Raw genomic sequence first — 23,113 nt, forward strand, 5'->3', positions numbered from 1 at the left:
GTTTGTGTTCATAAAATAAGATAATTTTCAATAATTTTATAGTAATTATCTCAATGACGTCCTCTTAAACTGAGCTCTACAATCCAACCACATGCACACAACACAGCTTTTTCTGATACTTCTAATATTACCTCCAACAGTTTTCATTATCTTTGTACTTGTATCATCAAATAACTAAAACAAAATAAATAAATAAATTCATTTATCCACATCATTTCTGATGATAAGTATTCCAGTAAAGAGCTCAGCTCTTTTCATTTATTTTCTCTAATCATTTACCTATGAGAAAATATTAATAAGACCTAACTCAAAGGATCCACATTATTAATATGGCCAAGAAAATGTTTAATGTCATAATCAAAATGTTGATTAACCCCACAATGCCAGTAACCTAATAAAGTAATTTTAAGCCTAAGATTATCTGAGATAATTGGTTCATAAAAATAAGAAAGAACTATCATTAATAAACATGAATAATTTCTTCAAAATGGTAATAATAGAATAGATCTATTTCCAAACCAGTGTTTCAAGATGCTTTCCTATAGCATAAAAATGTCTTGATGTCAAGGAATATTGGGCTTCCTCAATTATCTTGCCAAATCACAGTGATATGTATAAATACGTACTGATTGCCCTATAGTGTGTAAGGCCCTATACCAGCACCATGGAGAACATCTGGAAACAGAAGACACTTACTGCTAACACAGAGCTTATATTCTAATTAGACAGGCATCACATGGTGGGTTAAACAGCAATAAAAGAAGAAAGCTAATTAAAAGTAACAATGTAAGATTTAGAAAACAGCCTCCCGAAACTACTGCACTAAGGATCACAAACTCAAATGCCCACAAGGGCCAGTGAGTGCGGAGGCAGCAGAGGACTGAGGCTAATGCAGTCACTGTTAAGCTTCAGCTGAAGCTGTTGCCCTGAGGGAACATAAGCCCAGTGCTGCCAGATCTTCTGCTTTTTCAAGAGAAGCCAGAAACCCCAATTTTTATGTGAAATCTATTTTGAAATGTTGGCAACAAATTAAAGGGGAAAAAAAAACACTATTGTGGAGGCCAAATAAAACACAGTTGTAGGCTAGATTCAGTGGGGTTTTTTTTTTACTATATTCACAAAGTAGGAAACTATCACCACTGCCTAATTCCAGAATATTTTCATCACTCCAAAATGAAACCCCATATATATTAACAGCCATTCCCCATCCTCCCACACTAGGCAAGGGCTAATCTACTTTCTGTCTCTAGGGATTAGCCTATTTTGGACACTTCACATTCATAAGATCATGTGACATGCAGCGTTTTATGTCTGGATTCTTTCATTTGGCTTTCATTCTCAAGATTCACCCATGTTGTAGCGTGTATCAGTATGTCATTCCTTTTTATGGTGGAATAATATTCCATTGTATGGATATACCATATTAAAAAAATCTACTCATCATTTGATGAACACTGGGTTGTTTCCACTTTTTCACTGTTATTGATAATGATGCGATGAACATTCACGTACAAAGTTTTTGTGTGTTTTCATTTTTATTGGGTATACCAAGAAGCGGTACTGCTGGGTCATATGGTAACACTGTTAACCTCCTGAGAGACTGCCAAAGTGGAGGTACCATTTACATTCTTACCAGCAGTGTATGACGGTTCAATATTTACCAATTCTCTTAATCTTCCCCAGTAATTGTTACTGTCCATCTTTTTTATTATAGCTATACTACTGGCTATGATATGGTATCTCATTGTAGTTTTGACTGTATTTCCCTGATGATTAACAATGTTTAGCAACTTTTCATATGTCTATTGGCCATGTGTATATCTCTTTTTTTTTTTGGAGAAATGTATTAAATTCTTTGTCCATTTTTTAATTGAGTTGTCTTTTTATCATTGAGTTGTAAGAGTCCTTTATATATTCTGGATACTAATCAAATACATGATTATCAGATATATGATTTGCAAATATTTTCTCCCATTCTGCCAGCTGTCTTTTCATTTTCTTGATGGTATCCTTTGAAACAGATATTTCAAATTTTGGTCAGGTCTAATCTATCTTTTTTCTTTTGTTGCTTGTGCTTTAGGTGTCATATCTAAGAAACCATTACCTAATACAAGGTCACAAAGATTTACACCTAGTTTTCTTCTAAAGGTTTTATCATTTTGGCTCTTACTTTTAGGATTGTGATCCATTTTGAGTTAATTTCTGAATATGGTGCAATACAGGAAGCAAATTCATTCTTTTGCATGTGGATATTCAGTTGTCCCAGTACCATTTGTTAAATAGACTATTCTTTTCCGCCACTGAACTGCGTTGTCCCCCTTTTTTTTTTTTACTAAAAGTTAGGTTTTATTTCTGAACTCTTAATTCTATTCCACGGATCTATAAAAGTCTATCCTTATGGCATTACCACACTATCTTGATTACTGTTGCTTTGTCATAAGTTTTAAAATTTGGACATGAGAGTCTTCCAATTCTATTCTTTTTCAAGATTGTTTTGGCTATTCTGAGTCTCTTGCATTTCTCCCTGAATTTTAGAATGACCTTGTCAATTTCTGCAAGAGAGTCAAGTGGGATTTTAACAGAGATTGTAGTGAAATCTGTAGCTCAATTTGGGGAGTATTGCCATCTTAACAATATTAAATCTTCCAGTCCACGAACATGGAATATCTTCCCATTTATTTAGGCCTTCTTTAATTTCTGTTAACAATGGTTTGTGAGTTTCATTGCACAAATCTTGCACTTCTTTTGTTACATTTATTCCTAAATATTTATTCTTTTTGATGCTATTTTAAATGTAATTGTTTCCTTAATTTCATTCTTTGATTATTCAGTGTGTGTATGTGTGTGGTGAGTATACATTTATGTATGCATATGTGTACATATGTATATTATATATTTCTCTTATATATGTATGTCTTTTCTTACGTAACATAAATGCTCCCTTGACAAATATTTAAAAATATGAATGGAGACCCTTCCCTGTGCAATCACTATGTGGTACAGTCATTTATATACCATACATCTTCACTCTTAATAGTCACATCCTTGAGAATGGGATCTGCATATAATATCATAAAACATTTTATCTAGTGTACACAGTGCCAGTTTATAGTAGTATGAAATATGTTCTAAAAAAATGAAATGAGATTTGAAATCTAATTTGCTTTCCATCACTTCTTAGCCATGGACCTTGAAAAAGACACTTTAGATCACTAGTCCCTCATTCGCAATCCAGGAAAATCATACTGGAATTTCTAGGCTTATTATTAGGCCATGTTCTGGAGTTCATGGTGACTTTCTTCTACAGTAGCAAGACAATTCTATGAGAAGAGATGGAGCTTCTAGCCCGCACACCACCTATGCGTGAATTAGAAAAAAAGCACTCTACCTGTGAGTGAATAAAGCTCCATGCCAAGGCAAACAGTCTAATAAGTAGAGCATGGCTGGGTTTCAGCGTTGCACAGCTTTCAGCCTGACACCCATGTGGTAACCTCACAACTACCAGAGGACCTGCAGACAGTGGTACCAACAGAGGCACAGAGTGCACACGGCAGCACTACTGGGAAGATCTGAAAGGCTCTTTTTCCTCCTCTGAAACCCAATGGGTACTGTGAACCAGAGTTGGCCTGAGGGAAGCAAAGTAAGATGTACCAGATAGAAATAAAAGCCCAGTGTGGGTCTGAGAAGTGCCCTAAAGTGGCACACTCAGTGGAGCTTCTGGGCAAGCTGGGAAGTTGAGTTACCTGCCCGGCAATGAGGATGCAGGGAAAGAAGATCAGGTTACTGAACACAGAAAAGGGAATGCCCAGACATGTCTCAGTTTCAAAACCTGCCCAGAAAATTCTCAGTTTTCATATATATGTGCCTATAAATTACTCTGTTACCGAAATTTTTAACTAAACTGGCTTCATTTCCAAAATATATGTCAACGATTATCATGTGTCATCATCTTTACTAATATTTCTCTATTCTGAGTCACCATCATCTCTTGGCAGAACTACTACAACAGCTTCCTGGCTGGTCTTCTCTTTCCCTCCCACCACCTTACAATTGAGTCTCCATTTTTAACTACGTCAGTCAGATCCCATTATTCACCTACTGTGAAACCCTCCTGTGCAGGGCTTTTCAAGAGTGGTGGGAACCAAGTTTCAAACCCCAGGTCTGTCCCAGCCACACCCATGGAGGCTGTGGCTCATCCAGCCATTTCCAGACTCAGATGAGATGCTACATCGCAGAGCCTGGGATTGGGTTTGTCCAGCGGCTGCCCAAGGGTTGTGATAACGTCCCAAAGGGTGAACTTTGACCAATAAGAGACAGAAGATGGGACCGTTTCCAGGGTTGGTAGTTTCACATGGCCTGGCTAGAAGATACACCACATGACCAAACAACTAGCTCTGTTCTCCTGCAAGGTTAAGGCCCACTTGGTAATGTCTTTCCTCCTTCCTGCCTCACATTTTTCCTTCATTCATGCTGTTTCAGGTTTGTACCACTCAATAAAACCTCTGCACCTAGGCTATACCTCCACCTCTGTCTTCGAAGGAACAGGGTCAAAACCCTAGAAACGTAAGTAAAATGCACTTCTACTGTATGCCTATAATATCCAAAACTTTCTGCAATATTAGCACAGAATCTGGAGTCAGACAAAGAATGGTGATGTGTCCTTAGTCAAAGCTATTTCACCTCTCTGAGCCTTGTCTTCTCTATCTGTAAAACGGGGTTTATAATCACAGAATCTACCTAGCAGGGTTCTTCTGAGCACTAACTGAAATAGTCAATGTAAAGGATACTAAGCACATGAAAAATTTTCAGTAAGACAGCCACTATTATGATTATGTCTTATTTGTCTTTGTATTTCTAGTAACTAATATCGTCTGCCACACAAGAGGTATTACGCCTAATGCCTAGTATATTTACAACAATGCATTTCCCCTGGATTTAAAAAAATGCCTAACAGGTAGCAAAGATCAAGAGATCTGTATAGTCTCAATACAAATTGAGAAACCTGTAAAACCTAAATATATACATGAATTTTCCTGGGACATGTTCCTTTACTGCAAAATTAAAATTACGTTTGTTTTACTTGTGTTTTTTCCTAACTTATCAAACAAAACAATTAGGTCAAAAATACAGATGTACCTTTAGGCACAAGACATAGTCCTGAGAAGATGTGTACAAATCATATTTCTATAAATCAAACCATATTTCACAGGTGTTCAGGAAAAATCACTCTTTAAATGACTTCAGTAGAGAATGCTGTGGTAAATTGTTTTGTAAAACAAAGACTTCTTCACATTCATTGAGTATGCTGGTTTATAATTCGGGCATATCTTACATTAGTTTTTTATAATGAAGGAAATGTAATAATCAGTATCTTAAAATCACTGTATGGATCACGACAGCTATGATGTTTCTTCTTTCTAGTAAAGCAAACAAACTGGATAGAAACAAAAAGACTTCCTTATAACCTGTGTTAAAAGGGAAGAACTCCCCCCAAATAAAACTATATATACACAAACACTTAAATATATTTGTCTTTTGTAGATATGTGTGTATACGTGTACTTCACACATATGAAACCCACGTAGAAAAAAAAGAGAAAGAAAGAATACCCCAAATTATTCTTTCTGCATGGTAGCTTTAACAGGGAACTTTTGCTTTTCTTTTTATGCTTTTATTTTCAAAATTTCTACAGCGCACATGTGTTACTGTTTTAAAAAATGACCCATTCACTTCTGTTTCAGTTTGCTAAAAAGTTGGAAAAGTTGCCAGGTTTCATTCTCTGAAAGCTCTTTCACAGAGAATGTTTCTCTGTTCATCTGGAATTAATGGCTTGAAGAAAACAATACTGATACTTCTGGCAATCAGTTTTACGATCTCTACTTTTCCTGACGGTCAAGCCACATTCCCACCTCTCCTGACGGTATACTGCTATTGCTCCATTTCCTGTAAACGCAAAAGGTAAACACTGCGTCCTCAGGAGAAGTTAGGCAATGCTCCTAGACAGAATTTCAGACATTTATCTTTCTTACAGGAAGATGTACAATTTTCCAGGCAAGCATTGGCAACCTTGAGGATTCCTCTTTACTTTGGGAGTCTGTGCCTTGGGCTACATTGCAATATACTGACTCTCAATTAGAGGCTCACCAGGCAGTTATGAAATGGTTTATACCACTCACTAATTGGAAAGCCTGCCTTGCTAGTAAATTCTCTATTTTGTAGGTAACATTTTGAGGTCTAGCTTCTTTTCTTCCTTCTTTTCTTCCCTCCCTTGCCAGTCTTTTTTTTGGTTTTGGGGATTTTTTTAGCTACAGTCAAGTACCTACAAACCGCAGATTAGTCTCTTTCATTCAACAAGGCACAATGATGTAGGAAAACAATAAAATCATGGTGTTTCTCCCAGGAATTATTTTTTAAAAACATGTAAAAGTTTATTTTCTTAAATCCAGCAACTATACTGGGTATTGCCTACTATCTTAGGGTTTTGAATCGAAAAGTTTGGACAGTGATCATATTTCAAAAAATGAGACTCAGTATTTAATTTCCCCCATTTTAATGTTCTGTGAGTGTCTGTTTTTTTCACCTTTTGATAGAGTATATTTCCAGCACTCGCTTAACACACTGGAACTCAGAATACACAACATCCAAAAGAAAAACACATTCAAATACTTAAAGTCATTCTGCATCCAGCTTAACGTCACTAATCGTGAGGGAAATTCAAATCAAAACCACAGTGAGATACCACTTCAGACCTATTAGGATAGCTTTTATCAAAAAAATGGAAACTAACTAGTGTTGGTGAGGATGTGAAGAAAATGGAACTCTTGTGTATTGCTGATGGGAGTAAAAATCGGTGCTGCCACTGTGGAAAACAGTTCGGCAGGTCCTCAAAAAGTTAAATGATATACGCAAAGGAACTGTAAGCAGGAACTCAAACAGACACTTGCACACCAATGTTCACTGCAGCATTATTCACAATAGCCAAAAAGAAACAGACTGAACATCCATCAAAACAAACTGAACATCCATCAACAGATAAACGAACAAACAAAATGTCATATATCCATACAGTAGAATTTCATTCAGCCTTAAAAAAGAAATTATGATATATGCTACAACATGGATGAATCTTGAAAACGCTATGCTAAGTGAAATAATCCAAACACAAAAAGACAAATACTGTTATGAGTCCACCTATATGTGGTGCCTAGAATAGGCAAATTCACAGAGACAGAAAGTAGAATAGAGGTTACCAAAAGCTGAAGGGAGGAAATAATGAGAAGTTACTGTTAAACAGGTACAAAGTTTCTGCCTGGGAAGATGAAAAAGTTCTGGAAACGGAGAGTGGTGATGACTGCACAACATTGTGAGTTACACTGCCACTGAATGGTATACCTAAAAATGGTTAATACGGTCAACTTCTTAAAAGTAATAATTGACAGCTTAAACAAAAATATTGACAATATAGTGTGGGTTTATTACATACATAAAAGTAAAATGTATAATAAAAGCACAAAGATTGGGAGGAGAGAAATAGAAGTATATATTATTAGGTTCTTAGACTTTAAGTGAAGTGGTAAAATATCACTTGAGGGTAGACTGTGATGTTAAAGATGTATATCAGAAACTCTGAAACAATCACTAAAATAAGAAAACAAGGAGTCATGGCTAATAAACCAAAAAAGGAAACAGAATGTAACCATAAAATGCCAAGGGTAAAAATGTAGCCTGATCTATTCCTTAGAGAAACTCCTTGATAAAATGGAATAGATATTTTTTATCATCCACTGAAAGGTTAGTTTATTAACATCTACTCAGAGGTATAATTAAGTCAATGAAAATGAATGGCAAAAGCACTTACTGCCCAGACTGGGGATGTAAAGCCCAGAATTGCAGCTTTAGCTCCATCAGCAATATAAGGGATAATAATTTCTCCCAGACGTGTATCTCTGAATAAGGCTCTAAGGATATTTAAAGCGTGAACCTAGAATAAAAAGTTCAAAATTAGTTGTAGGCTCAAAACTATTGAAGACTTCTAAATCTGTACATATCTAGTAACATAGCCTCAAAACAAACAAAAATTAATAAATTACAAGAATAAATGGATAATTCACAAATGAAATAGCAGATTTTAATAAAATCTAATAACTAATAACTGATAACTGATAAATCAAATTTTTTAAAGTTAGCAAGATTTGAACAATGCAATAAAAAAAGCTTGATCCAATGGACATATGTAGAATCCTGTACCTAAAAAATAGAGACAGTACATTCTTTTCAAGCACACATGAAACATTTATTTTTTTAAAAATGACCTCACACCTAGCCACAAATAAAGCCTCAACAAATACCAAATAACTAATATCTTACAGATTATGCTCTGATCATAGTAGAATTAAGTTAGAAATCAATTTCTTTATATACCTTTAAAACTGATACATTTTAAAACACTGGTCAAAGAAAAACATTTAATATTTAGAGCTGAACAAAGATGCTACAATTGAACACTTGTGCCATGCACTTTAAGTAGAATGTAAAAGAAAAGTACACCTTAAATGTTTCTACTAAAAAACTGAATTGGAAAAAATGTCCAATTAAGATGACAAAAAGAAAAAAAAAGAACTCAGAATAAAGAAAGAAAATTAAAAAGAGCAGAAAATTTGAAAATAGCAACGACATAACTAAGAGTATTAACAAAACCAAAAGGTGATTCTTTGAAATAGAAACAAACCTCTGACAAGATTAACCAAGAAGAGGATGAAGAAAATAAGCAATAGTATGAATACCAAAGTGGACATGACTACAGGTGCATCAGAGAATAAAGCAAAAATATTACTATTCCAATTAATTAGAAAAATTAAGACAAAATGAATAATTTCCTAGAAAACAGAACTAACCAAAACAAATTCAGGGAGAAATGGAAAAGCAAGACAGACACTACATCATATAAAGAAAATCAACAGTTAAAAAACAGACCAAAAAGAAAACAAAAAAAGCCAAACCCAACAAAATAATCACACACGCACACACACACACACACACACACACACAAAAGACCAACGTGAGCTTACAGATGAATTCTACCAAATATTCAAAGAATAAATAATCCAAATCTGTATTAAACTGTTTAGAGAAGACTCCCAAATTTATTTTATCAGTCTAGTACAGCCTGGCTATCAAAATAAGGTAGAGACAACTACTTTGAGAAACAATAGTATCTATCAAAGCTCAACATACACACACCCAATAACCACTCCCAAGTATCTACTCAAAAGAAATGTATATATGTGCTCACCATCAGGCATGTACAAGAGTGTTCTTAAAAGTACTATCCTCAATAACCTCAGATTTTAAACTACCCAAATGTTCATCAACAGAAGAATGGTAAATTAACTGTATACTATTACAAAGCAATGAAAATGAATAACTCACAATATGGATGGCTATCATAAACATAATGTTGGTCAAAAGAAACCATAGCAAAAGAATATAAAAAGTATGATTACATTTACATGAAATTTAAAAAAAACAGGTAAAACTAAGGAATTAAAATTAAGCTAGTGGTTACACTGGTAAAAAGTACTGATTAGAAGGCAGTATGAAGGGGGATTTTAGGTGTTAAAATGTTCTGTTTCCTGCTGGTTATAGAAGTATGTTTACTTTGTGAAACTTTATAGAGGCACACATATTATTTGTATGTATAATTCAATACAAATTTCACATAAAAATAGGGACAGGTACAGCATGAAAAAGGAAAACCACATGTTAATCCAGGGAAAATATGAGAAAAAAAGGTTTTTTTAAGTTTTAAGTGAATCTAGCAATGAGTAAAAAAAATTATTTCAAAGTTGGGAGTTCATTCTCTGTAGGGAAAGATGGTATTATACTAAAAAGTCAATATAATTCATGATATTTGCAAATTCTAGAAGAAAACATTTATCTCAAAAATGCTTGAAAGCATTCAATACAACTTGATTTATTTGATGAGATAAGAGATCGATTAAAACCTACAGCAAATATCAGAAACAACAAAAGGATGCTCTCTATCTCTCTTTCTATACAAAACTGTACTACAGGTGCCAGTCAGCAGAATAAGAAAAAAATTTTTAAAGAATTTGAAAAGTAAAGCAAACAGCATTATTACTAAGGATAGGATTATCTATAAAGAAAATCCAAAGAATTTACAGACAAGTCATTAATTGTAATACAGCAATTTAGATAGGTTGTTGAACATTTCATAAAAGATCTATATGACTTTCATAGAAAATTATTCTTAAATATAATGAAAAACATTAAGGAAGATCTGAATAAATGGAGAAATAAGCCACGGACATGGACTGGAAGATTCAATACCAAAAAAAATTCTTCCCAAATGAATCAATAAATTTAAATTTCAACCAAAATTCAAAAAAGGCTTTGCAGTTGAGCTTAGCCAGCTGATTCTAAAATTTATATGGACAAGCAATGGGACAAATATTGCCAAGGTAATTCTGAAGAAAAACAGAAAAAGGAGATTCACCCTACCAGATACCAAAACTTACTGAAAAAATATAGTAATTAAAACAGTGATTTTGGCCCAAGGATAGACTAACAGACTGATAGAATAGAGCACAGAAACAGACACACATATCGACAGAAACAGTACATGAGAGAAGTGATGTCATAAATGAAGGGGAAAGAATGTATTACATAAAAAATGACTGTATATTGCTAATCCAAGGGAAAATAATAAATTATTTTCTTTTACAAACAAAAACAGATTAGGGATGGTATAAAGACGGAAATGTGACAAGTGGAACTTTAAAACGAAAATGTAAAATATCTTTCTGACCCTGATCCAAATGCACAAACCATAAAAGAAAAGGCTGATGTATTCCATTTGGTTAAAATTTAAAACTTCCAGGCAATAATAGAATAATAAGCAAAGTGAAAAGAAGCGGCAGACTGGAGAAGATATGTGTAATTCAAACAACCAAAAAGGAAAAAATATCATAAAAATAATTTTAAAACAACAACAAAAAAACTCAACTCCTGCAAAACAAAGACAAATAACCAAATTAAAGGTAGACAAAGTCTTTAAACAGGCAATTCACAGAAGTTATCCAAAAGACTAATAAATACATGGAAAGATGTTAAAGCTAGCCAGTTATCAGAGAATGCAAAATAAAAATGGGAAATACCATTTCACACCAAGTAGAAAGGCAAAAATTTGTATACAATGAAATAGTGCTCATAAATTAAAATGAACTTGGAGCTTACTAATTTTTTAAAATGTTGATTGAAAAAACCCCAAACTATAAAACGATGTGCAGATATCACCATTCATGTAAAAAAATCTCTTAAAAGAATGAAAAAAATGCATGAAATGATTTGGTTTAGTGATTATAGCTGAGAAGGAAGAAAGGGAAATAGGATGTGGAGGACTCTACAGTGTACACAATTTTATCTGTAATGTTTTACTTAAACTTGGAATCGGTTTCATGGGTGTTGATTATTCACCAGACATTTTTATGTGCTGAAATGTTTCATAGATACATTAAAAAAATAAATAAAGCATGAGGGGGAGAAGGAAGGCAAATATCATCTAACACCTAGAAGGCTGGTCAGAGATGAAATTTTAAATTTTTACCAATTTAATAAAAATGATCACTAGTGGCAATTAATGATCTTGAAGCTAATTAAGGCAATAATTTAAAGCCCTCTTTAAAACCAAACTCCATTATTTTTAAGTGTTCTTATTAAAAATACTATTTTTTTAAGGTGATAGTCTAAGAAAATGGAACCAATTACATTTTTCACATTTTGGAGGGGGGAATATCGTAAAATCTGAAAGGTGATCAGTAACTTTTTTTTTTTACTTACTTTTTTTTAATTGGAGTTTACCAATGTTGTGTCAATTTCTGGTGTACAACATAATAGCTCAGTCATACATGTACATACATATATTCGACTTCATATTCTTTTTCATTATAGGTTACTACAAGATACTGAATATAATTCCCTGTGCTATACAGTATAAACCTGTTGGTTATCTATTTTATATATAGTAGTTAGTATCTGCAAATCTAACTTTTTATTTAAAATTTTTAAAGAAATTTCACATCATAGCGTCACAGGCTACCATTTGACATGTGTTAACAAATCCTATCCTTTTCCACTTGTCCACATTCTGGCCCATGGGCTTCCCTTTAAAACCTCCCACACGCTCTGAAATAAAACCATATAAACTTATTGTACTTGATTGTAAACTTCAGCTCTCAGTCTGTCCTCTGACCTAACATGGGCCTCCCACAGTTGGGTAGAAACATTCTACCATGAAGCATTTACTGAGAAAGCCCAGACAAGAAGTATCTGACAGGTGTTTACTACCATAGAATGGAGTAGAGCTGTGTGGAATACTTAACCCAACTTCATACCCACACACAAATATATACTTAAACCAATGTTAGCAGTGACTAAAAGGGACAAAGTATTAGCTGAAATCAAAATGTGAATATATCAAAAGTCAGACACTCCATTTTAGGGACAGATTGAACTGCTGAATTATAAAATATACAACTCAAAGCAGCACACATGAAATTTTAAAGTGACAGCACATTCATTTTTAGATACAATAGTAATATTATAAAATATCTTGCCTAAATTGACTGTTTTCACTAGAGTTTAAAAACAGATCACTTTGGTCAATATATATCAACTAAAGCAATGGTTTATTTTGTGGCCCCGAAACCAAAACCAAAGCAAAACTCATCCAAAAAACCTTCAATGTTTGTCTTGTCTTCAAGAGTTCTGTATCTTGAGCAGATTATATATTTTTTTAAAGTACAGCAAAGATTTAAAACCACTGACTTCCTAGCAGGGTTGTAGATTTCCATTATTACCTTGGGGACTGTGCTCTGTGAGTCATCTGTAGGCCCCGCCAAAGAGATTAACTCTTTCATTGTTATTTTCAATAAATCCATTTTACCTTTCTTAGGTTCAGATGCCAACAATGCCTATGGAAAAACAAGGCAAAAATTATCAGGACCATTATTTTATATACACCTGTTCGCTACTTCCCAGAACTGATTCCAAAATGCAAAATCCCCTCTATAAAATCATGTGGTGTTAAGCAAGTTAATTAAGCCATGTGGCCTTGGACAAGCAGCTTAACCTCTCCACCCTTCAGATTTTTCATCTGTAAAATTAGGTGGTGATATCATGGAATCTCTAAGGTCACCTCTAGTTTGCTTGTTAATTATATTAGTCTAAGAGGTTGAAAATGGCTCTTGCTGACAACGCTTCCAGGACCATAATTAGGTGGCAGGTCTCAGATACAATAAGCAAGTCAGTTTTAGTAACAAATTTATCCAACAAGAAACTTCTCTTTACCTGAAAAACAAAAAAACCCTCTAGATTAAATTTCCTGTAAGGATTTGAAAACTCCCCAGAGATAAATCAGTTATTTAACTCTTAACAAGATTCTATCTGGAGGACTATCAAACTGTAACACTGGAAACTCCATGGGACAAAAGGAGATGCTATAAACTTCAAAGAGGGTCCTGTATTTGAATTTTCAAGACCTGCTTATTTATTTTGTGCCTAATGTTTTGCCAATATTCAAGAAACATAAAAATAGGGTATCAAACCACTTGAGGCAATAAAAAGGAGTGAAGTACTGGTACATGTTACAACACGGATAAGCCTTGAAACATTATGTTAAGTGAAAGAAAAGATGCAAAGACCACATATTATATGATTCCATTTACATGAAATGTCCAGAATGGACACATCAACAGAGACAGAAAATAGATTAGTGGTTGTGTAGGACTGGGAGCAGATGGAATATTTCATATGCATGTAGCTACTGGCTGCCAAGAGTGAAAGTTTCAAGCTATTCAGCTTCTTCTTAAGCATTTATAGTCCATAAAAGAGGAAATAAAGATACAAAGGCAAAGCAGTTCAGTTCAAAAAAGAAATTTCTCACAACATATTTATGCTCAGAAAACATATATACTATTTTTTTAATGACCATTCAAAAAACTGTATATCTCTCTACACAAAAAGGTAAGCTCATAAACTAAGCAGTAGGCAGTTTTTCTCTATAACTAACACCAAGCAGAGTTTTCCACCAGAGTAAGAATATAACTTTATTGGTATGTTATACTAAGCTATGCTAAAGAAAAATGGGGGCTCTCTGATGAGATTTTTCTAATAATTTAGAATTTTCAACTAAAATAAATAAAAGGCTATATTTTAATACTGATGTGTCTTCTGGCAACCACAGCTTTTATCCCCCAAAAGCTGTGTGTAGTTATGACATTCTGCCCAACGCTAGGTTAAGAAAGAGCAATCCTGACGTTTTGTCACTATTATTGATATTTAGCACTACTTGGGAACCAGGGGTGGAAGCACATGGCACAAACATGCAACCAGACCTTGCTGCTGCATTAACATCTGTCCTCAGACAGATGTGGGAGGCAAAAACACACGGGGTCAGAATGAATTACAGACAGGAGAATGAACCACACTGATCCAGAATGGGTCAGATCAGAGAGCAGCTGATTTCTGAAGATTCCCAGAATCCACTCAGCAGAACCACCTGGGTGATCTCTGTATCAAATCAACCTCTACAACTGGTGTTCATTGTCATAAAAAAATCATGACTTTGGAAATTTGAGGAAGGAATAAGAAAAAGAAGGGGGAAATGCTGGGGTATTAAAAAGCAGACTTCATTTCACTTATTTTCATTGCTTTTGTTATACCACCGAATTCCTAGATTTTATCCTACTGAGTATTAAACAAAGATCTTTCAGGTTGGATCTGATTTGGTATCGTTAGGACTTGGGTCTGCATTCTTTGGATTCATTAAGGTGATGGCCTTTTAATTTTGACACTGGAAATAAAATATTTTCCTATCAAATAGCAATATTTGGGTGTGCTGATATGGAGCAATCTTTAAGGTATAGTGCTAAGTGAAAAAAAGCAAGGAGCAAAACGGTATGTGAAACATGCTTTCATCTGCATTAAAAAAGAAAATGCATTCACATATATACACACACCCCACACACACTCTCTCATAGAAGGGTTCAGGAGGTAGGGTGCTGGGCTCAAGTTTTAGTTCTGTTCTTACTATCTCTGTGGCCTTTAGTAAGTCACTTACCTAACGTTTCTAAGTCTCAGTTTCTTCATCCACAATATGTGGATGATAATAGGGCTTGAGGAAGGATTAAATGAGATAATGCATGTGAAATAACCACTTACAAAAGTTCACTGCTATTAGGATTAGGATTATTTTATGCATGGATATTTTCTGGAAGGATTCAAAAGAAATTGTTAACACTGGTTGCCTAAAGGGTCTTTGAAAGGAGAGGAAGAATATTTTTTCTAATTAAAAAAAAAAAAAAGGCAGTATATGCACTTCCTGGAAGTGAGCAATGAATGTACCACACACAGGCAGAAATCTCTACCATCCTCTGTTCATATGACAAGACTGACCTCTTACAGGGTTTCTTCCAAGAACAGATTTGTTATAGGAATGCACTGTCCACACATTAAAACAAAGCCACAAATGCTACAGTACTTGTGAAATACACTATAGAAAAGAAATGTCCCTTATGCAATATGCTCACATGTCCGGGGGTTAGAATTCACTACTGTCAAAAGACCAAAAACAAACAAAACAAACAAACAAAAAATCCAGCTATGAACCTGTACATAAATACCTGTATGTAGAAAGGAATTCCAGCACTGCGTCTTGTAGCACAGAGTTTAGATGAAGGATCACTGCATTTAATTTCCTGTAAAACATTCCATAACCACTGTTCTGGTAGCTTCTGCAGACTCACATTAGGGCATCTAAAAGGCATACATAAGGCAAACACTTGGAATTATCAGGAGCCAAAAAGTAAAGGTAGACACTATTGCTATACATTAACACTGTTGGAAAAGAATAAATATTCCTACATTTGGACATTGGATTCCTACACTTCCTACTTTTCACCTCCTTTCTTCTTTATTATGGGTCTTAGGATTTGAAGCTATTACAGATTCCATTTCTTACAAAAGCACACAGAGCATGTGTCTCGTCTGTAAATAAGCTTTAATATCTAGGCCTGCACCACATTCAAAATGTTCTGGAAGTTAATCAAGCTCTCATTGACGTTCTGTATTGTGAAACTCCAGATTTCCAACAAGGAGAATATAACCTTAAAGTTTACTGTAATTTATATTCCACATTTATAGAGATTATACATATTTAAAAAACACATTTTAAAGTATATTTTAGTAATCATTTTATCTCTCTCAAAGGTTCATCACAACTAAAATTTTCATCCAGAGCCTGTGGAGAATTAATAAAGCAAGTTATTTAGAAAGAGTCGTAAACATTTTGAAATTATTTGGACATTACTGTTAGTGAGATTCTGCTCTATTATATTAACTGCTACTCTAGAGTGCTTAAAAATATTTGACTTTCAAAAAATTTTTCAACTTATGTCCTACTAAATTACATAACATTATCCTAAGAAATAGGGTGTTTAGTGGTAAATCATTTTAGGAAGATCGTAACTGGATTCAACTAAAATTAGTATGAAAATAAAAAGATCAAGTCCAAAGGAAAGTACTCTCTTTTTTAAACTAAAGAAGACAGTCTGCAGAAAGGTAATCCGTTACCTCCCTCCTGCTGCTTCCCACTCAGCTCCCTCAGCCACCAGAACCAACCATCAATAGTCTGAACACCAATGTTCAAAGAGATTCAAAGGCATAACAACCAAATGCAAAGTCTGAGCCTTGTTTAGATTCTAACTTGAAAAAAAAAAAACTGTAAAAAAGATATTTTCAAATAACAGAGGAAATTTATATATGTACTAGATACTATAGGACACCAAGGAATTATTTTAGGATGTGCCAATGGCATTTGTGAATTCAAAACACAGAAAGAAGGTTTATATTAAGAAAGACAATTTAAAAAATCAATAATTAGAACAGAAATTCACTCCATATGAAGCTTAATTTTCTGGAGCAGTCTGACAAAAACCTTAAAATAACTGTTTAGAATACTCAAGAGCTAAATGAAGGAATAATTTCTATTTAAAAAAGAACAAGAAATTATGAAAACCAGGCAGTACTGAAGTAAGAATAGGCATCTATGAAAATAAAGATATTGGAAATACTGGTAATGAAAATACACTTCAAAATTTAAAAAAATAACAGATAAGATGAATTCTAGGGAATTACTGACTTAGAAGACAGTTTTCTGAAAAAAGTACCCAAAATTGTACACAGAAGGATAAAAACACAAAATATACACATGTTATATATTTATATGTGTAATATGTATGTGTATATGTATGTGTATATACACATACATACATACGATAGTTTGAGAGACTCTAATTTCATCTAATAGGAGTTACAGAAAGCAGGAATCGAATGATTACTAGGAGAAAAATACTCAAAAGAGATAGCTAAACATTTTCCAGAACTGAAGAAAGTCACAAAGCCTCAGATTCAAAGTATCTTCCAAGTACCTACTCCATGTAAATAAATTCATACCTAGACATATCATGGTGAAATTTTGATTAAAAGAAAATCTTATCACAAGATGGGGGGTAAAAAGTATATCTACAAAGGAACACCTATTATACCAAAGACAAGTTTCTCTTTGGCAATAATAAGAGATGCAATATCTTTAAAGCACTGAGGAAAAATAACTGTCAACCAGAATTCTATATGCAGCTAAACTACATTCGAAAGTAGACATAAGATAAAGACAGAGACATAAGAGGAGTCTGGCTCCCAGAGATCCACACAAAAAGAAATCCTAAAGGACATACTTCAACAAAGTAAACCCAGAGCAGTCCCAATGTGGTGCCTACTATATGCCTCACATTTAATATGTCCCAAACTAAACTCCTGATCTTCCTCCATAAAGCTACTGTACCACAGTCTTCCCCATTCTAGTATATGAATAACGTAACTTAGGCCAAACATTTTAAAGTCATCCTTCCTCTCAAATACCAAATTCAATCTGTTATCATCTTCTGTCTTTCTATCTTCAAATTGCATTGATTCAGATCACGTTTTACTATCTCTACCACTCTCCAAACCATCACCGTCCCTTTCTTAAATTACAATAATACAGTAACTTCCTAATTAGTCTTTTGCTTTTACTATTGCAATCTGTTCTCAACATAGCAGTCAAAGTAATCATTTTGAAGGACTAGATCATGACACTCCTCTGTTCACAAACTCGCCAATGACCCCCCATTTTACTCAGAATAAAAGCCGAAGTCCTTACTATGTCTTACAATATCTAGTCCTCATTACCTCTCTAATCTTATCTACAACTACTTCACTTACTCACTCCACTCACAATGGTTTACGAGCTATTCATTAAATACCGTAAGTCCATGCCTCCCAAGACTTTTGTACCTGACCTTCTCTACGTCTGGAATGCTTTTCCTCCAGCTATACAACTGTTGATGACAGTGTTCACTATACTTATCAACACATTCAAATCTTTCATACTAATTTTAATCTAGCAGAGAGACAGAGAGAGAGAGAAGTTAAATAATTTGCTCAAGATTTACAGCTAACAAGTGACAGAGGGAGAATCAAAAATGTAGATTGACACCACAGCCCTTGTTTAATAAATTAAAGGCATTATTTCAAAGTGCCTGCCCTAAATGCTCAGATACACATTTGGCTTGATCTGGCTCATGATAGAGATATTATCCACTCTCTTATTATTTGCTTCAGTGGATTTCATTCATTCATTTAGAAAAAAAAAAAAAAAGATTAAGTTACTTGGCACTAATGCTATGCCCTAGGAAAGGAGCAGTCGAATAAAAATTCCAAATTAGACATAATTCAGAAAGCATGTTTCTGCATCTAGAATGCATTACCAGAGTACACTGTTTTAAGGACTGCCTTCCTAACCATGTTTCAGTCAGATTACCTTTTAGGTTGATTTCAGTCCCTGAATATCTACCATCAGAGTAGGGGCTAAAGCAGTTTTGAAACAAACTGGTGATATGGATGGAAAGCTAGCTAGAGAATTAAAATATCCTACAGAAAATCCACTCAGTGGATAGCCTACTTGTGACTGACTTGAGGTCAACTGTGTCTTATTCATTCTGGAGGTGCTCCAACTCCCTTAGACAAGTGGGGACATTTATTACTGTTAATAAACTGTTTCCTTACATTAACCGAATGACTCACTGCTGGCCTAATGAAATTATTTCACCTTCAAACACAAAGCAACTAATTTCACATTTTAAATGTGAAATACATTTAAAGCCAACATATGAAGCAAAATTCCCAGAAAATTATCAAGACTCAACTGCCAGGAAATTAATTATGTGTAACTGAACTAAAGGTTAAGCCTCTACCAGTATCTTCATTTCCCAAATAACAACTTACAAAGCTGTTACCACTAAGGATTTTTAGCACAAGGAAGTAAATCCTTTCCCATAAACACACTTTAATTTTGTCAGCTTTAAGAGCAACTTCAAATAAAAATTTATTCAAATAAATAAGTTATTGGGTACAGAAGAGTAAATGTCAATAAAAACAAACCTATTTATTTACTGATTGTTAATAAACTTTTACCTCACTATGGTTCCTTATATCACTTTCCTTTTCACTTGCTAATCATTTAGATAATTCTAATAATGAAAAGAAAAATCAGTTTGTTTTTGGAACAAAACCAGGATTTGTCCCTGATTAGTAATGGTCTGATATACATCACAAAGACCTAAGAGTATTATTCCCTCAGAGTACAGTTGAAAACAGGAAACTGGAAAAAATGTACTTTTCTTCATTTAAAAAAAAAATGAAGTTTTCAGAAAAAGTAGAAGAAAGATAAGCTGACAATTTCAGAATCACCTCCAAACCTCTATCATATTAACGTTGTTACAAGGAATTCCACTTTCCTCGCTCACCCAAGTCCAAAGTTTTGCAAAGCAAAGTTTTTGGCTGCCTATAACATAAAAAAACAGGTCAGATTATTGATTTTAAACTAGAGTAGGAAGAGGGGCTATATCCTTCTACTCAGAGAATATGTATTTTAGGTTTAAAAGAACAAAAAATTCACAATGTAAAAGAAAGGTGTTTGCTTTTCATAAGTTTAAATATTCCATGCACTAGTCTAAAATCATCTACTGATGATACTGAACAAATTGACCTAAGGTTCCAAGAACAAGTAGAAAATGAGTCAGGAGGAGGATAAAGGCAGCTATGAGAGATATTGCACAGTTTCTGGGAACCGAAACTTTTTTTCCATTTATTTTATACTGATGTAGCTTCTCATTTGTCCCAACCAGTCCTTCGCCTCTCTTCCATGCAATGCTATAATACACACATATGTACTTTATTTGTTGATCATCTTAAAGCTACTTACTAGGGTCCACACTTACTCATGTTTGTACAATTCCCAAGATACCTTTTTTTTTTATACCCATTTGAATGGAGCCTTTCAGAAAACAAACAACCCCCCATCGATTTCCAGGGAGCACCACATCCAAACTTTTTATCCTAGCTCACCAAGCCCTACATATTTGGACCACATCGCTCAGCTTCATCTTCACCATTCTGTTCTTTAAATACACCAAAGGCTTTTACATTAGTTGCTCCCATTGCTTGGAAAGCTCTTCCCTCAGAAAGCTGTTGCTTCTTGTCATCCAAGCTCACTTTAGTGTAGGAGGAAAGAGAGATTTTTTTCCTTACCACCAAACTTTATTACATCAGAATATATACTGCTGTCTGATAGTTTGTTATTATTTTCTAGATGTCCTCTAAAATATAAACTCCCTATCAAGGACACACTCTGTCCTATTCACCTCTTTATTCCCCACACCCAGAACAGGGCCTGGCATCCAATAGGGAACTCAATAAATATCTGTGGAATATATGAACAACTTATGACTTACCGACTCCATGAAGTGTACCATTCTAAAACACAAGGCTGACAAAGAAAGAGGGTATAGTAACTAGAAAAGAAAGTATAAACAAAAGTGCTTTCCAATGATAAGAGCCACCATTAGAGGCAGGTGTTCCAATTCCTTAACTTCCTCAGACAGGTATAAACATATCCAGAGTCTCCACATACCAAGGTCATAGCATTGATATGAAGATACTCTCTACTGAAACCCCCTAGTAGCCAAAGTCAGCTTTGTTAGCCTAAGTACTATCTCAAGAGATAACTGTTTTCCAAGACTGAAAAACAAAACCAAGGACAGCATTCAAAACCCAATAGAGGGTTCAGGTTTGTGTAAAGTATGTATTTAACTAAGGTTTACACAGTTATGAACATGGGTTAGAAACCATGTTTCAAATGACCAATGTTTCTGAATTCCAGAAATACAGTATTTAATACCAGGTTATAAGCATTTCCCTTCTCTCTTAAGGCTCCTTAGGAGACCAGACCTGTGCCTACAACTATTTCCTCTCAAATTTTTCTCAAATATGTATTTCTCAAATACGTATCTCTAGTAAGAGTGACCAATGTCCCTGTCTGCCTAGGACAGAGGGTTTCCCAGAATGCTGGATTTCCATGCTAAAAAATTGGAGGAGTCCCAGGGCATCCTATCTCTAACTCTGACCCCTCCCCTCTCCCAATCTCTTGGCCTGTATTTCCAACTGTCTGCTGTCCCACTAGGCAACCTCCCAACATCAACTCAAATTCAACAAGTCTAAAGTATTATCCTGCCTCCCATCAGGCTCTTCTTCTTACCATGCTTGTTAATGCATTAATTATTCTTCCCATAACTTGGGGCAGACAGCTCAGAAAGTAGACTTTTTTCTTGGTCTTCCATTTCTGCCTTATAAATTATCTAATTTATTTCTCTAGTATCAAAGATTAAAATGCTAAGCTAGAAGTTCCTCTAGGAACAAGAACCATGTTTTACTAATATTTCATCCTCCTACAGTGCCTACCTATTACAATTTCTTACATACAGCAAGTGATCAACGTACTTCTGTTGAACTGCTAATCTCTGAAGCAGAGTGAAGTTCAAAAAAACTATCTGGATTCTATTGCTGGGTCTGTCACCAACTAGTTGTGTAGCTATGGACAAATCATTTGATTCTCAATGCCTAAGAATGAAAATAAAATCATTATAAAAATGCTTTGAAATTCAATGAGATATTATCTGGGTTAATATTCCAAACAGAAAAAGCAGTGACCCTAAATTATACAAGTACCCGAAGTTCCTGATGAGACTGTCCCCCAAATACCTGATCATGGCCCCACACAAGCCCAGTCCCTTGTTCAGGTCTTCACATGCCTTTTTTAGTTCTACAGAGTTAAATGTTTTCAGTTTAGATCCTAATAATTGTCTCTAGGTTCACAGCAACTCTGGCTTACCACATCGTATTCTCAATGGTTGAACAGTGTTTCTAACATGGCATCTGGCACAGTAGATGTTCAAGAAATCATTTGTTGAATGAATAAATAAGGACCAACGAGTGCTGGAGCCAGCTGCTGCCCATTAGCTGTGCCTTCAGTCAGGCAGATAATTGAAAAACTAGGTGTAGAAAAGGAGGGCTGAAATTTTAACGCTCCTCAACAGTGAAGTCACTGTGCCTATAAAAACACAATATTAGCCTAAACTAGAGTTCTGACTATTCAATGAACCCTCTGTCTACTCCCCAGCAAAAAAAGATTACTTTATAAGGAAGCGATTTCAAAACTCCAGAGCTGCTGGTGTTTATGATAATGAAGGGATTGAGAGGTAAAAACGGAACCACGCAAGGCTCCCAAGAACAATGTGACAAACTCTTAGCTGTTTGTTTTGATTCCTCATCACACAATGCAGGGACAGCAAGGAAAAGGGGAGGTTCCTGAGTAACAGGGTCCGTGGTTCGCTGTGCCAGCTCCAGGCAGACACCAGCCACAACCATGGGGATTCCAAGCCCGCTTTTGTCAGCAAGAGCCTCTCTACTAAAACAGAAGACATCCTCTCTGTCTGAAGGCTCTTTTGTTTTATACAAAAAAATTAATACAAAATACACTGCATCTTTAGTCTGACTACATCATAAAAACTGCAACTTTCTTACAAGGGCTTCAAACTCTTCATAAGCAACTCTCACTAAATGTTATCATCGCAAAATACTCCTAAGAAATCAGTCTAGC

General features: G+C 34.7%; 1 protein-coding gene across 3 annotated transcripts in view; it reads right to left on the reverse strand.

Annotated features, from left to right (window-relative positions):
* The window catches only part of THADA (THADA armadillo repeat containing), a 286,797-nt gene that overhangs the window by 210,259 nt on the left and 53,425 nt on the right, over positions 1-23,113 (reverse strand). For all 3 annotated transcript variants that reach the window (XM_074378785.1, XM_074378786.1, XM_010967713.3), the window contains exons 23-25: positions 15,702-15,834; positions 12,879-12,992; positions 7,859-7,981 (exon numbers count right to left, since the gene is read on the reverse strand). In XM_074378785.1, the coding sequence (XP_074234886.1) occupies positions 7,859-7,981; positions 12,879-12,992; positions 15,702-15,834 (370 nt within the window). The remainder of the gene's footprint in view (positions 1-7,858; positions 7,982-12,878; positions 12,993-15,701; positions 15,835-23,113) is intronic.

Source organism: Camelus bactrianus, chromosome 15, assembly GCF_048773025.1.
Source record: "Camelus bactrianus isolate YW-2024 breed Bactrian camel chromosome 15, ASM4877302v1, whole genome shotgun sequence".
In the NCBI taxonomy this organism is placed as follows: Eukaryota; Metazoa; Chordata; class Mammalia; order Artiodactyla; family Camelidae; genus Camelus; species Camelus bactrianus.